At 50.2% G+C, this 12695-nt stretch overlaps 1 protein-coding gene across 43 annotated transcripts in view; it reads left to right on the top strand.

The window, feature by feature from the left end:
• MARCHF8 (membrane associated ring-CH-type finger 8) overlaps positions 1-11155 on the top strand; it is a 109062-nt gene extending 97907 nt beyond the window's left edge. For 21 of the 43 annotated variants that reach the window (XM_086381420.1, XM_086381404.1, XM_086381413.1 and 18 more), the window contains 5 exons: positions 517-599; positions 826-1671; positions 3085-3265; positions 6535-6682; positions 7528-11155. In XM_086381420.1, coding sequence (XP_086237546.1) covers positions 517-599; positions 826-1671; positions 3085-3265; positions 6535-6682; positions 7528-7832 — 1563 coding nt within the window. In that variant the 3' untranslated portion in view covers positions 7833-11155. Of the gene's footprint in view, positions 1-516; positions 600-825; positions 1672-3084; positions 3327-5897; positions 6357-6534; positions 6683-7527 lie in introns of all 43 variants that reach the window. The other 22 variants (XM_086381429.1, XM_086381430.1, XM_086381431.1 and 19 more) reach the window with 5 other exon arrangements.
• The last annotated feature ends 1540 nt before the right edge of the window (positions 11156-12695 follow it).

The following is a 12695-nucleotide window of genomic DNA, read 5'->3' as shown; positions in this document are numbered from 1 at the left end:
GTTCATGGACCCACTGCCAAGTGGTGAGGGCTGTTGTGTCCTGCCAACCTCCACAAGGATGGCCCCAGACACAGGGGTAGAGAGCGCCGGCCGGGGGAGTAAGGCCGCAGGGCACAGGATGGCCCCAGACACAGGGGTAGAGAGTGCCAGCTGGGGGAAGTAAGGCCGCAGGGAAGGCGCCTCGCGGTCCTTTTGTGTTTGCATGTACCTGTGGTGCTCGGTTTCTCGGCTTCTGTACGAGCTAATTTCAGTTTAGCTGCTTAGAAGATGAATGCCCATTGAATCCATACAAGGTGGATGCTGCTGCTCCACGCTCTCAGATATTCTTGACTATAGTTTTACCTTCATCTGAGAAAAGAAGAATGCTGCTTGTTCTGTTCTTGCCTTGGCTCGTAGGGACCTAACACGAGCACGGTTCACTGAGCCGTGGGCAGCAGCAGGCCCAGCGCCATTCAGGAGGTGGTGTTCGTGGTCCCCTGGCTCCTCCTAAACACTGACCAGAGCTGTGTATTGCAGGCTGGGGGCTCCTCGGTGGCGTCGGCTCCAGTGTCCTCCTTCCCTCGCACTTCTGTCACGCCCTCCAATCAGGACATCTGCAGGTAACACTCTGCACGCTACCGTGGCTCGTGTGCATCCTGGGGACACGCGTTAATGTCTGCAGATTCTTGATTCTCCATATGCCTCTGCTCTAAACAGTCAGCCTGGTTTTATGTGCTATGTGCTCACCAGGTTACCATGCGAGTCTCATTTCTTCACTTTGATGTCTGTTCTCTTTTAATATTGTTTTACTTTCTGTGCTTTTATCCCACTGTTCTCTGCATGCAGTTCCAGTGCAGTGTTTTCTGAGTGTTGTCACCACAGTCCCGTGCCATCTGCTGTTGTCTTGAAAGCTCCTCCCTGCCAGAGTCCTCTGACCCAAGGGCTCACTGTGACAGTTGTCTGTCAAGACACAGTGCAGGCGTCAAAGAGAAACTCCTGCGGTTCAGAGTGGGTCCAGGCCTTGAAGCCTACTAAGAATACCAGAGCCAGAAGAACGCTAAAGTTCTCAAAATCCCTAAATGATGTGGGTGAGAACGGCCGGGATGCCTTGGAAAGTTTTGACTATGTGGAGAGAACCTGCTCTGAAGGGAAATTGGTACTCCCTCAGGACCCATGTCTCAGAACCAACAGGTTCCACCAGAGAGAAAGAAGAATACTGAATCGCAAAGCCCTGGGCAGTTCCAAACATTCTTGTGTTTCATCCCTTTCTGCCAATCGTTCAGCAGCCTCAGAGGCAGGAGCCAGCAAGGGGGGCACACATGTCCTGCTTCTGGACGAGAATGTGGATGGCGAGGCCTTGTCCCGAAGCCGGAGGCTGCTGCGGTACCTGCTCTCACTCTCGCGCGGCTCGAGCAGCAGCAGCCTGCACCGTTTCCATGAGCTGGAGAGCTGTGCCAGCAGTCCGCAGCCCGCCAAGTCCTCCAGCAGGCTGGCCGGGAGCACCGGCTTCTGCTCCGATGAGATGGGTGATGACGACGTCTTTGAGGACAGCACGTCTGCAAAGCTGAGGAGCAGGCTGCTGCGGGCACCCCTCTGCTCCGCGGAGAAGGACAGTGACCTGGACTGTCCTTCCCCCACCTCTGAAAAGGGCCCCCGCCTCTCCCCTGTGTCCACAGCAGGGGATGCCTGCAGGTTGGTTTGCCGAGAACCAGCATCCTGGCCACCTCTGCTCCCCGTAGCTCCACGGCCTCATCTTGCTTTAATATGTGAAGTTTCCGGAGAATGTATAGACAGTTGTACACAATTACAGATTAATAGTTTTTCTCCAGAGGAATAGATTATTGATTCATTTGAAAATCCAATTTCTATGACATGGGTCCCCAAGATAGTCTCATAGATGGTAAAAGATGAAGAAGCTACACATATTAAAGGCCAAGCTGACTCTTCTCAACCAAAAATAAGTAGCATTTGCATAAAGAAAGTGGAAGAAGGAATAGTACCTCCAGTCTTCCAGCTCGATGGTCTAGATGTTAAGTGCTGGCTTCCCCTCCGGGCCTCGTTTTGGCCCCCTGCTCCACCTGCAGCACCACATGTGGGGGAAGGGCTGTTCTCCAGCAGCTGCTTCCTCCCTTCTCTTTAACTTGGATGCAGCCACCTCTGCCCAGGTCCTCAGCCACTTCCCAGCTTTATCTTCCCGGGTGTAGCTTCCTTGTCAGGCCCCCAGAAGCTTTCAGAATCCCTTTTGCCGCCACTCTTAGCCTTCTTCCCCATTCTGACCTTTCCACAGCGTCCCCTCCTCAGGATCAGCTATCATCATTTCTTTCAACAGCTGGGTCAGATGCCGCCCTCATAGACACAAACAGCTGAGAGCCTGGGCTGGGCCAGAGCCCAGCTCCTTTTAGGCCAGGTATCCCTACCTGCTCTCCAGCTGCTGGAAAAGGCCCTTCTGTTTCTCAGTCTGTTCAGTTTCTTGAGGTTAGTGCCTACACCTGCTGCATGCACCCTTAGAAATAATGATTTAAATTTCTCACTCATTGCTGAGTGGTCCTGAAAAAGAAATGAAATGGAAGTATCTTATAATGGTTTTTCAGGTCCAGGAGAAGCTCTGTGGTTTCTCTATTTACTTGCTGATAGAGGACGGGAATATGTAGTGTGGTGTGTGAAGGTGAGGTCAGTGATTATAGCTAACAAGCAGTGTTCATCATTCCAAGTTCCTGGTATTTTTGAAAGGTAGAGTGTGGTTTTGTTTTACACAGGAATTTTACCTCTGATTATTTTAACGTCATAAGTTCTGGAAGATGCTTCCACATTGCCTATTAGTGAAATTCTAAAGTCTTACTGAAAATGACTGCTTTGTCATTTCTTATATCATTTTTTCCTCTCTGATGCCAAATGCCATCCAGACTTTCCATGTTGGTGCGGTAAGCTAGAAAGTCTTAGTTTGCAGTAGCTGTTTTCTTTTGTGTTTGTATGTTTTTGTGCTTATAGTCATTTTGTGATGTTTATTTCTGAACATTTTCCTTGGGCGGACTGACCTTCCACTGAAGCGTCGTCTTCCCTGTCGTGTGGCCCTGCTTGTAAGGACCGACTTTGCTTCCGCCGCAGGATCTGTCACTGTGAAGGGGATGACGAGAGCCCTCTGATCACGCCCTGCCGCTGCACAGGGAGCCTCCACTTCGTGCACCAGACCTGCCTGCAGCAGTGGATCAAGAGCTCCGACACGCGCTGCTGCGAGCTGTGCAAGTACGAGTTCATCATGGAGACCAAGCTGAAGCCACTGAGAAAAGTGCGTGCAGGCCGCCCTCGGCAGTGGCTCAGTGCCGGGGACCAGCCCCGGCTGATCCAGGGTATTCGAAGGAGAGACGGCATAGGCGATCTATTTATTTAAATATTTATCAAAGATATAAAGAGTAATAGGATGAGGATAGCTCAGTAGGAGAATTCAGTGGAGAAAAGAGGCTGAGTAGCTTGGTTTACGCGGGAGACCAATAAAACTTCAAGACAAGAAGTTTGCACCACTTACGTAGGCCACAGGCGTCCTTCCGTTCTCCCAAAGGAGAGGAGACACTGAGGCCTTCCCGGTTGGATCTTAGAAGCCCAGGCATATTTAGCAAGCATGGCGGGTTCTGCGCTCCAGATGGAGACTCAGCCAGAATTTGGGAGAGAGAGCGACATGGGGAGACCAAGTTTCAGTGAACAAGGCCCGCACTTTATTTTCCAAAGTAGTTTTATACCTTAAGTTATGCATAGAGGATAATGGGGGAAGGAGTGGAGTCATGCAAGGACAGCAGCTCCTGGTCCTAATCAAAGCCAGGCTTTCAAACTTATCATATGCAAAAGTTCAGGTGAATTACATCATCTTCTGGCCAGGAGGCCTGTTAACATTTTAAGAAACTTATTTTTCTCTAAAGGTGATTATTCCAAAGTCAGGCACCAGCCTCCAAAAATCATTGAACAAAGCTGCATTCCTATAGGGCAAAGGTGGGGTGGGCTCAATCAAGAAAAGAATTAACTCAAGGGTCCAAGGTTACAAACATTAAAGCTACTACTTACACCAATTAATCAATACACTGCCAGGGACACAGCAGGTAAGGGATATGGAAACTTAGCAGCAAACATTGGCCCAACAAGTGAAAATCCCTTCACCAATACAATTTCTAATCAATCTTAACTACTCAAAGGAATCTGTGTTTAGACAGTTTAGAACATCTCCTGCCTCTCACAGTTGGGAGGCTCTGAACAATCACATGAGGCCGGAAAAACCTATTCAGGCAGGCTAGAGGACTTCCAAAGGAGTTTGTAGGTTGAAACACTGTCACACGCAGGAATTATTAACTGGAGCTGTAAGCTAACTCTTTTTTCAGAGAGAGGTAGTGGGGGACAGCCCCCCGTAAAGTCAGAGGGGTAGGTGAAAGCACAAAGCAGAAAGTAGGCAGACTCTGCTCGAGAATTTCCAGGGGGACTCCTGAGGCTCGATCCCGCCTTTGCGTATGCCGAGCCTCCTTCCTCATGACCTTTGTCATGGGTGGAGCTCCTCACGCTGGCTCCCGGCAGTGATAGAATTCCAGTTGAGCTATTCCAGATCCTGAAAGAGGATGCTGTGGAAAGTGCTGCACTCAATATGCAATGTGCCTGCTCCCGGCAGCTCAGTCTCGCAGAGATGAGCCCCTGGAGTCAGCACTTGGGACTGGGTGGGCCGAGGCTGACTTGGGTCCACTTCCTTTGGAAGTGGAGGCCAGTGTGTACATTCGTGTTACTGGTGCTGATTTCCAAGTCCCTCCTCGCAGGAAGAGGCTCTTTCTGACCGTTCAGTCATCATGTTTTCTTTTTCCTTGAATCTAAGACTGCTTGCTCGTCTGTATCAGTCGTTTGGCCCTGGATCACACACCATTCTATGAAGTCTTAGTCAGTATTAGACTTCACGTGTGTTAACTATCCAGGCCTTGCCTCTAATTAAGACCACATTGCGGAGATGAGTGCCTCTCCTGCACGAAGCACAGCCTGATGCAGTAAATGTATTTTTATACACTTGTGACAAATATTTGCTAGATAGGAGGTGGGGGCAAATGGGAAAGAAGGGACGCATGGGCATTATGTGAAGCACAACTCTCGTCAGGCCTCGTGTCCTTGCTTTCGCTGAGAGGAGCCTCTCCGGCACTCCCCTCCTGTGTAAAGACTGGCTGCTCTATGTGTTTTTGTGCCCAGCACATGGAGAGGTTTTGTTTGGAAGAATAAAAGGCTTGTTCTTATCTCAGAACTTTAATACGTAAATTGCAGGGAGAATCACATAATCAGGTAGTAGCACTTGATGTGCCAATACAACGCTAACTTCCAGGGAGAGCGCGGGTCAGATATTCAGGAAGGAAGTGTTCGTTGTGGATTGAAATGCCGGGGAAGGAGAGTGGGGCAGCACCATAGAATGTTTGGTGTTGAAGCAGTTCTTGAAAGATCACTCGGACTTAGAGGGAAAGTGAAGGAGTCTAAAGGGCTCGCATTGTCTCCAGAGGAAAGCAGCCACCTAAAGGTGGGCGAGCATTTCAGAGAAGGACGAAGGCTGAAACTAAGTGTATCTTAGGAACTCAGGGGAGTGTTTTAGGAGGGAAACCAAGTGAAGATACGCTATCACACTGCAGCAGAAAGCAGTCTAGATGTTAGAGAAGGCAGGCCCAAGCTACTTAAAAAAAAATGCTCTTCCCCACAAAAGCCTTATCATTTATCAGGTACCTTACTCCATCCTGATCCCTCGAGCGAGTCTTAGGGCACTGTGGCCAATACAGGTGGTCCCCAAGGCTCTGCTTTCAGCTTGTCCTGCATAGAACCGTCTGGAAAGGCTGTGGCTGGGGCCAACAGGGCATGTGCAGTGCTCACACTCGTTTTTTTCTCTACCTTTTTGTGCTTTCTGCTGATTCGGAAACCAGTAAATGAAAAAGAAAATCTGGCTATTTGGAGTAAATCAATGAGCTCCTAGAGGAGATGGGACTGGGACAGACTGCTTGTGCCAGGAACTCTTAGCATCGATTTCACGGTGTTGCTGCCAAAGTAGCAGAGGACCAAAGAGTGAGCGCCCGCCGCCATCACCTCCACTCCATAGTGCCTGCCCATCTGCTAGCGTGCTGTGGTGCCATCCGCCCCCTCTTCCCCTCACTCACGCCAGTCAGCAGCTCACGGAAACAAAAGCGTGCCACCCGGGTCTTGGCCCAACATGCTGTTTTCATCTGGACCAAAACATAAAATCTTTTTATCAAGCCAGTGAATGCCTGCTTGCAGGAATAAGCAGCCAGGGGGACCGGATTGCTGGTGGTGATTCATAGATCATGTCGATCCCGGCTTCTCTTCATTGCATAGAAAGTTGGCTGTCGACAGAATACCAGAGCCTGGTACCTGGTTGAAGCCACGTGGTTTAAAGGGAATGACTCAGTGTCTGGGGAAATTCATCTAGCTTGGGTGAGGGGTAGTGGGGAGGGAAGCCAGTCTTACCATCAACAAAGCTCTCACCCCAGGGTAGCCCCTGAGGCCTGGGAGCCTGAGCCTCACGTCTGTGTGCTGTCTTTTCAGTGGGAGAAGCTGCAGATGACGTCCAGCGAGCGCAGGAAGATCATGTGCTCCGTGACCTTCCACGTCATTGCCATCACCTGTGTGGTCTGGTCCTTGTACGTGCTCATCGACCGCACTGCTGAGGAGATCAGGCAGGGGCAGGCAACAGGTACGTGGTCAGAACGAAAGGTGTGCCCAGCCAGGGTATCCTGAATGGCACAGTGGATCTTAGGATTGGGGTATTACTCCAGGTTGATTTCCAAGTCTGACCTCCAATGTCTGGGCTTCTGGAGGGAGGTATCCATTATGACGCACCGTACGTCCTTTTTGGATGTTTCTTGTGCTGTGGTGGTACTTTGTATAACCCAGTCGGGATTTCCCTGGCAATTCAGTGGTTAAGACTTTGCCTTCCAATGCAGGGGGCACAGGTTCGATCCCTGGTCAGGGAGCTAAGATCCTGCATGCCTTGTGGCCAGGAAGCAAAACATAAAGTAGAAACAGTATTGTAACAAATTCAATAAAAAGTCTTTAGAAATGGTTCATATTAAAAAAAAAAATCTTTTAAAAAAAGGAAAAAAAAAAAAAAACCCCAGTCAGGAGAGATCGAATCATGGAGAGAATTCCACGAATGCCCCTGGAAGCACAGGATGACAGGACCTGGACGAGCTCGTCCATGCCTCCTCCACAAAACTGCATTTGATGAGTTAAGAATCTGCGGCTAGGACAGGTTCAGAAACTGTGTTTTATTTATTTCACATCTTAAATAAGGTCTGAAAGTGAAAGTGAAGTTGCTCAGTCGTGTCTGACTCTTTGCGACCCCGTGGACTGCAGCCTACCAGGCTCCTCTGTCCATGGGGTTTTCCAGGCAACAGTACTGGAGTGGATTGCCATTTCCTTCTCCAGGGGATCTTCCCAAACCAGGGATTGAACCCGGGTCTCCCGCATTGTAGGCAGACGCTTCACCGTCTGAGCCACCAGGGTGCTGATAGGCTAATCGGGTTTTTTCCCTTCCAGGAATCCTAGAGTGGCCCTTTTGGACTAAGTTGGTGGTTGTGGCCATTGGTTTTACCGGTGGACTTCTATTCATGTACGTTCAGTGCAAAGTGTACGTACAGTTATGGAGGAGACTCAAGGCTTATAACAGAGTAATCTATGTCCAAAACTGTCCAGAAACAAGCAAAAGGAACATTTTTGAAAAACCTGCACTACCAGAGCCCAACTTTGAAAGTAAAGATGGACGTGGAGTCTGTCATTCCGATACGAACTCTTCTTGTTGCACAGAGCCTGAAGACACTGGAGCAGAGATCATTCACGTCTGATGGCACGGAGGCTGTAGCTCCTGGACAGCTGAGAACAGCTGAGGGAAATTGTTTACTGCCACTGTATGCATTTTCTTACGTCCTTTAATAGCATAGGCTGGGCAGGTGACTATTTTTAATGGCTTCTCTTTTTTCTAAAGCCTCCTTAGTGACTCTCCTGGAAAACCCTCATGTCAGCTGTGCCCGGCTGGGTTCTGCTTCTGCCAGCGAGTCTACAGGAAGGGAGGGTGGACGAGCCTGTGGCCCCATGATGGGGTGCTGGCTGGGTTCTGGCTCGTAGCCTTGAGCAGGATGAGAGAGCAAGATGCCAGAGCTGAGGGGAGAATGGGAGCAGGCGGCACCTGGCCCTGCCGCACCTCTTCTGGTCGGCAGGCCCCACCTCCCGCCCACTAGCTGAACTGTTGGGGAGGACCAGCCCTGCGGAGAGGCTTCTCCACCACTAAACAGGGCCCGGGGAGGCTGCCACTGCCACAGTTCCCAAGCAGACGGGCCGTGGTGCTCTGTGCGTGGTGGTGAGTGATTCACTAAGCAAAGCAAAGCACTTTACAAAAGGAGAATCTTTATTTTGTGATATGTGTGTCGCGCAGGATTGGCATTTGAAAGGACGTCTCATTTAGAAACCTTCCTTTCGTGACCCTGATTGTCTCCTTCACACTGTAATAGATCTGAAGCCCTTTTTGCCTTATATATGCTAAGAAATGTGATTCTACTCTGTGTCCATAAAAGGGACTTGTAAAGCAGAACAAACAGGTCGGAGGCATTTTTCGTAACATTTTGTGGGATGAATGGATGGTAAATGGCAGGCAGTTCGAGCGTAATCTTGTGGTTTTAAGCCTGTTTTATGACAAGTCTTCATGTCACAGGGCTGCCCTAAACGTTTCTTTTTTTTTGTCAGTCCTGAAGAAGAAGGGTTCATGAGATCTAAATGAAAGGAAGTTGAGGTATCAGAACAAAACGGAATATTTAAAACCTATTCCTTTACAGACAGAGCTCTCCGGTTTGTGCTGACTTCACACTGAAGAAGCAGGCATGTGTCGCACAGCTGGGGCGCGCGCTGAAGGCGCTTTCAGGGGCCCGTGCTCCTGGCACCTTCCGTGGGCCGCTGCCCGGGGCAGAGAGGCAGATGGGCTGCCTCTGGCTGAGGGCCAGGACTGAGCAGAGACTGCCACGGCCCACCGCGTCCCGCTCCCAGCCACAGCCCTGCCCATTTGCCGCCTTAACTGGGCTGAACCCCTGGCCCTGCTCTCAGTCCATTCTGTTGTCAGGGATTATCTCCTGTACCATTTTTTTATAAAACCAAAATCACTACCATCAAATGGCCTTTGTACCTTTAAAAAGGTCTGCTTAAAATTCTGTTTTTAAAGACCAGTTTCATCATACCAGGCAAAAGAGAGTCAACTCCAGAAAAACAGCCCAGGGAGTTCTGCAGTATGAGATGAGTGTGCCCAGGCACTTACTCTCCGGGCAGCTCTCTGGATGTCTTGGGTGGAGGCCCCGGGTCCTGCCCTCCATCCTCTGAGCCTCAGGTGTTTGATCCAGCCTGTCAAGAGTAAGGAGCAAACAGAAGACGATTCCTCTGCATTTCAGTGTGAAATGGTTTGTTTTGAAAGCCTCAGGGGAGGGCTTTGCCCTGCCATGGCTCCTCTGGCCTGGCAGGTGCTATCCAGCCATAGCTCACCCTGGAAATAGGTCCGCTCGCCCTCTCCGCCTCCCAGGCCACATCCAGCGCGTGCCTGTGCTCACTGTGCCCCAAAGTGCAATTACCTACGCCCCCTCCCAGCCTGGGGACACCAAATAGCTACAGTCTGCTCAGGAGAGCCACATCCGAGGTCTGCCTTGCCGGTGCCCTTTAGGAACTGCCCGGGCAAGGCCCCTTGTCCCTCTTGATGGCAGGTGAGTCGTCAGGGAATACTGGATTTCTGAGTGGGCACCATTCCCCTTCCCGCAGTGGAGCTCCCTGTGCTGTCCCTGAAAAGCACGGAGACTTCTGATAGAGAGGAGAGTGTGCTCAGGTGGGGGTGGCCCCAGGACATCCCAGCCAGTGTGGCTGGTGCCCCACCTGTGGCAGAGGTGGCTTCATAACCAGCACCGTTACGTTGCTCCCATGGCCCACCCAGGCTCTCACGGGAAGCGCGCTCACACCATCCCGTCACCTCCAGCCAAGCTCCTAAAGGCCTCTGCCTGTGGATGGTCAGCCCCACGTTCTCCTTTTCTTTCCTGGGTTGGCACACACACAGCTTACCCATTGCCGTTTTCTGTCCTCACAGGGTCTGTTGACCACCTTTGACCCCCAACTAATCCCCACCCCCGCCCCGCAGGGACCGACCCTGAGGTGCGAGGCCGTGAAGCGGCGCTGTGCTGCCACCTAGTGGGGCTGTGGATCTGCCGGGCGTTGCTTTGAAGAGTTAATCATTCCCCATTTCTTCATCGTTTGGCACCTGACTGAACAAATCATAGAAACGCGGGGTAAGCTTGCAGGTCTCAGGGCCCGGAGGGCTGGAATCTGAACGCCAGGCGAGGGGGAGAGGGAAGCAGCCTGGGGTGTCGACAGCCAACCGTCTCTGACTCGGCCTCTGCTTCCCCTCAAACTATAGTTCCACTGAAGCACTTTTGTGGCTGAGTTTAAAATTTCACTGAAAATTATAAAAGATGGCTTCATCCTCCAGACCTGTACGGTCTCTTGCTTTTTTTTTTTGCTTCGGTCCACTCTTTTCAATCTTATGGGTCCAGTTTCAAAACCTGCAGCTGTGCCCTAACCTAGCTACAGACATACAGGCCCCGGGCAGCTGGGCAGGTCCGAAAGCCTCGTGTAGAGCTGCCCCCCTGACCGGTGGTCGGCCCTGGAGCCGGAGGAGGCTAGGGCACACAGGATAAAGGTCCACGATGGCGTGGATTTCGCCTGACGCAAACACACTTTTGAGATACTTTCTCTCTTGCATCTGATCTGAAGTTTGCAGCTTCTGTCTCTAGCCCAAGGAAAGACGGAAACATAGGGAAACAAAAGCGTCTGTCTTTGTTTTGAAAGTAATGAAACTGTGCAACTCATCACCTATTCAGATGCAATGTTTATAGGATGTTGATTGTTAATAAAGACCAAATTTACACTGGCATGTGTGGTGTGGTTTCTAACAGGCACTTCACACTTGAAGTTTTCCTTGACCTAGAAACTTTCTAGTTATCTAAATGTCTAGTTTTGTATCATTTTGTGTATGGTCACTGTTTCTCGGTATTACTGCTTGAATAATTCTCTGTATGGGTGGGGGGGTGTTTGTACTATACACGGAGTGTCTAATTGCAGCAATAAAGCATTTCTTTAAAAAGGAGCTTTGCCACGCAAGTGTTTTCCTGCCAGGAAGCTGGGTATTGGCAGGCACTCCAGTGGTCTGATCCCCTTTCTGGGTTCCTCTGGCTTCCGTATCAGAGAAGGTCATGCAGCCTCGGTCTGTCCCTGTGAGGGAGGCTGGATCCACCAGATGCTGGCAGTCAGTGGGGAGGAGGAGTAGGTTCTGGAGAGTGTGTGAGCATGGGAACGAAAGCTGAAGTCATTCTCACAAATGTGCGTGTTCCAAATATCTAGACTCTACTTGGACTCACCACACTGAGGAGAGCCAGACTCAAGTTCAGGGTGTGTATGGCACCATGACCATTGAAGTGGTCCATGGCTTAACTAGCCTCATTTTGTTAAATCATTGACTGATGCAGTCCAGCGGAGTGAGGAAGTGCGGCAGGGCAGGCAGCATTGCTGGTGATAGCTGAGCCTAGCTGTACTTCCTGGCTCCTGGTGAAAGGTTGTTGCTGAACCACAAAAGACGCCAGGATTCTTGGCCTCCGGAGGAGAAGAATTCAATCCAGGGCCAGAGACGGGGCTTCTTCGCTCAGAGATTTTGTGTATGTTAAAGTATAAAATAGAGAAAGCTTCTGACATAGGCATCAGAAGGGGGCAGAAAGAGTACCCCCCTGCTAGTCTTTAGCTGGATGTTATATAGCTACTAGCAGTCTGCTAATTAAAGAAAGGAAATGTCTCAAAACTCAGAGAATGGCACCAGGTGAGTCATCGGTTCAGTCGCTCAGTCGTGTCTGACTCTTTGCGACCCCATGAATCGAAGCACGCCAGGCTTCCCTATCGATCACTAACTCCTGGAGTTCACTCAAAACTCATGTCCATCGAGTCAGTGATGCCATCCAGCCATCTCATCCTCTGTCGTCCCCTTCTCCTCCTGCCCCCAATCCCTCCCAGCATCAGAGTCTTTTCGAATGAGTCAGCTCTTCACATGAGGTGGCCAAAGTACTGGAGTTTCAGCTTTAGCATCATTCCTTCCAAAGAAATCCCAGGGCTGATTTTCAGGATGGACTGGTTGGATCTCCTTGCAGTCCAAGGGACTCTCAAGAGTCTTCTCCAACACCACAGTTCAAAAGCATCAGTTCTTCGGCACTCAGCTTTCTTCACAGTCCAACTCTCACATCCATGACCACTGGAAAAACCATAGCCTGGACTAGACAGACTTTTGTTGGCAAAGTAATGTCTCTGCTTTTGAATATGCTGTCTAGGTTGGTCATAACTTTCCTTCCAAGGAGTAAGCATCTTTTAATTTCATGGCTGCAGTCACCATCTGCAGTGATTTTGGAGCCCCCCAAAATAAAGTCTGACACTGTTTCCACAGTTTCCCCATCTATTTGCCGTGAAGTGATGGGACCAGATGCCATGATCTTAGTTTTCTGAATGTTGAGCTTGAAGCCAACTTTTTCACACTCCTCTTTCACTTTCATCAAGAGGCTTTTTAGTTCCTCTTCACTTTCTGCCAAAAGGGTGGTGTCATCTGCATATCTGAGGTTATTGATATTTCTCCTGGCAATCTTGATTCC

Source organism: Bos grunniens, chromosome 28 (assembly GCF_055505025.1).
Source record: "Bos grunniens cultivar Pamir isolate PY7600 chromosome 28, Bosgru_T2T1.0, whole genome shotgun sequence".
Lineage (NCBI taxonomy): Eukaryota > Metazoa > Chordata > Mammalia > Artiodactyla > Bovidae > Bos > Bos grunniens.
This window is presented reverse-complemented; position numbering and strand designations above follow the sequence as displayed.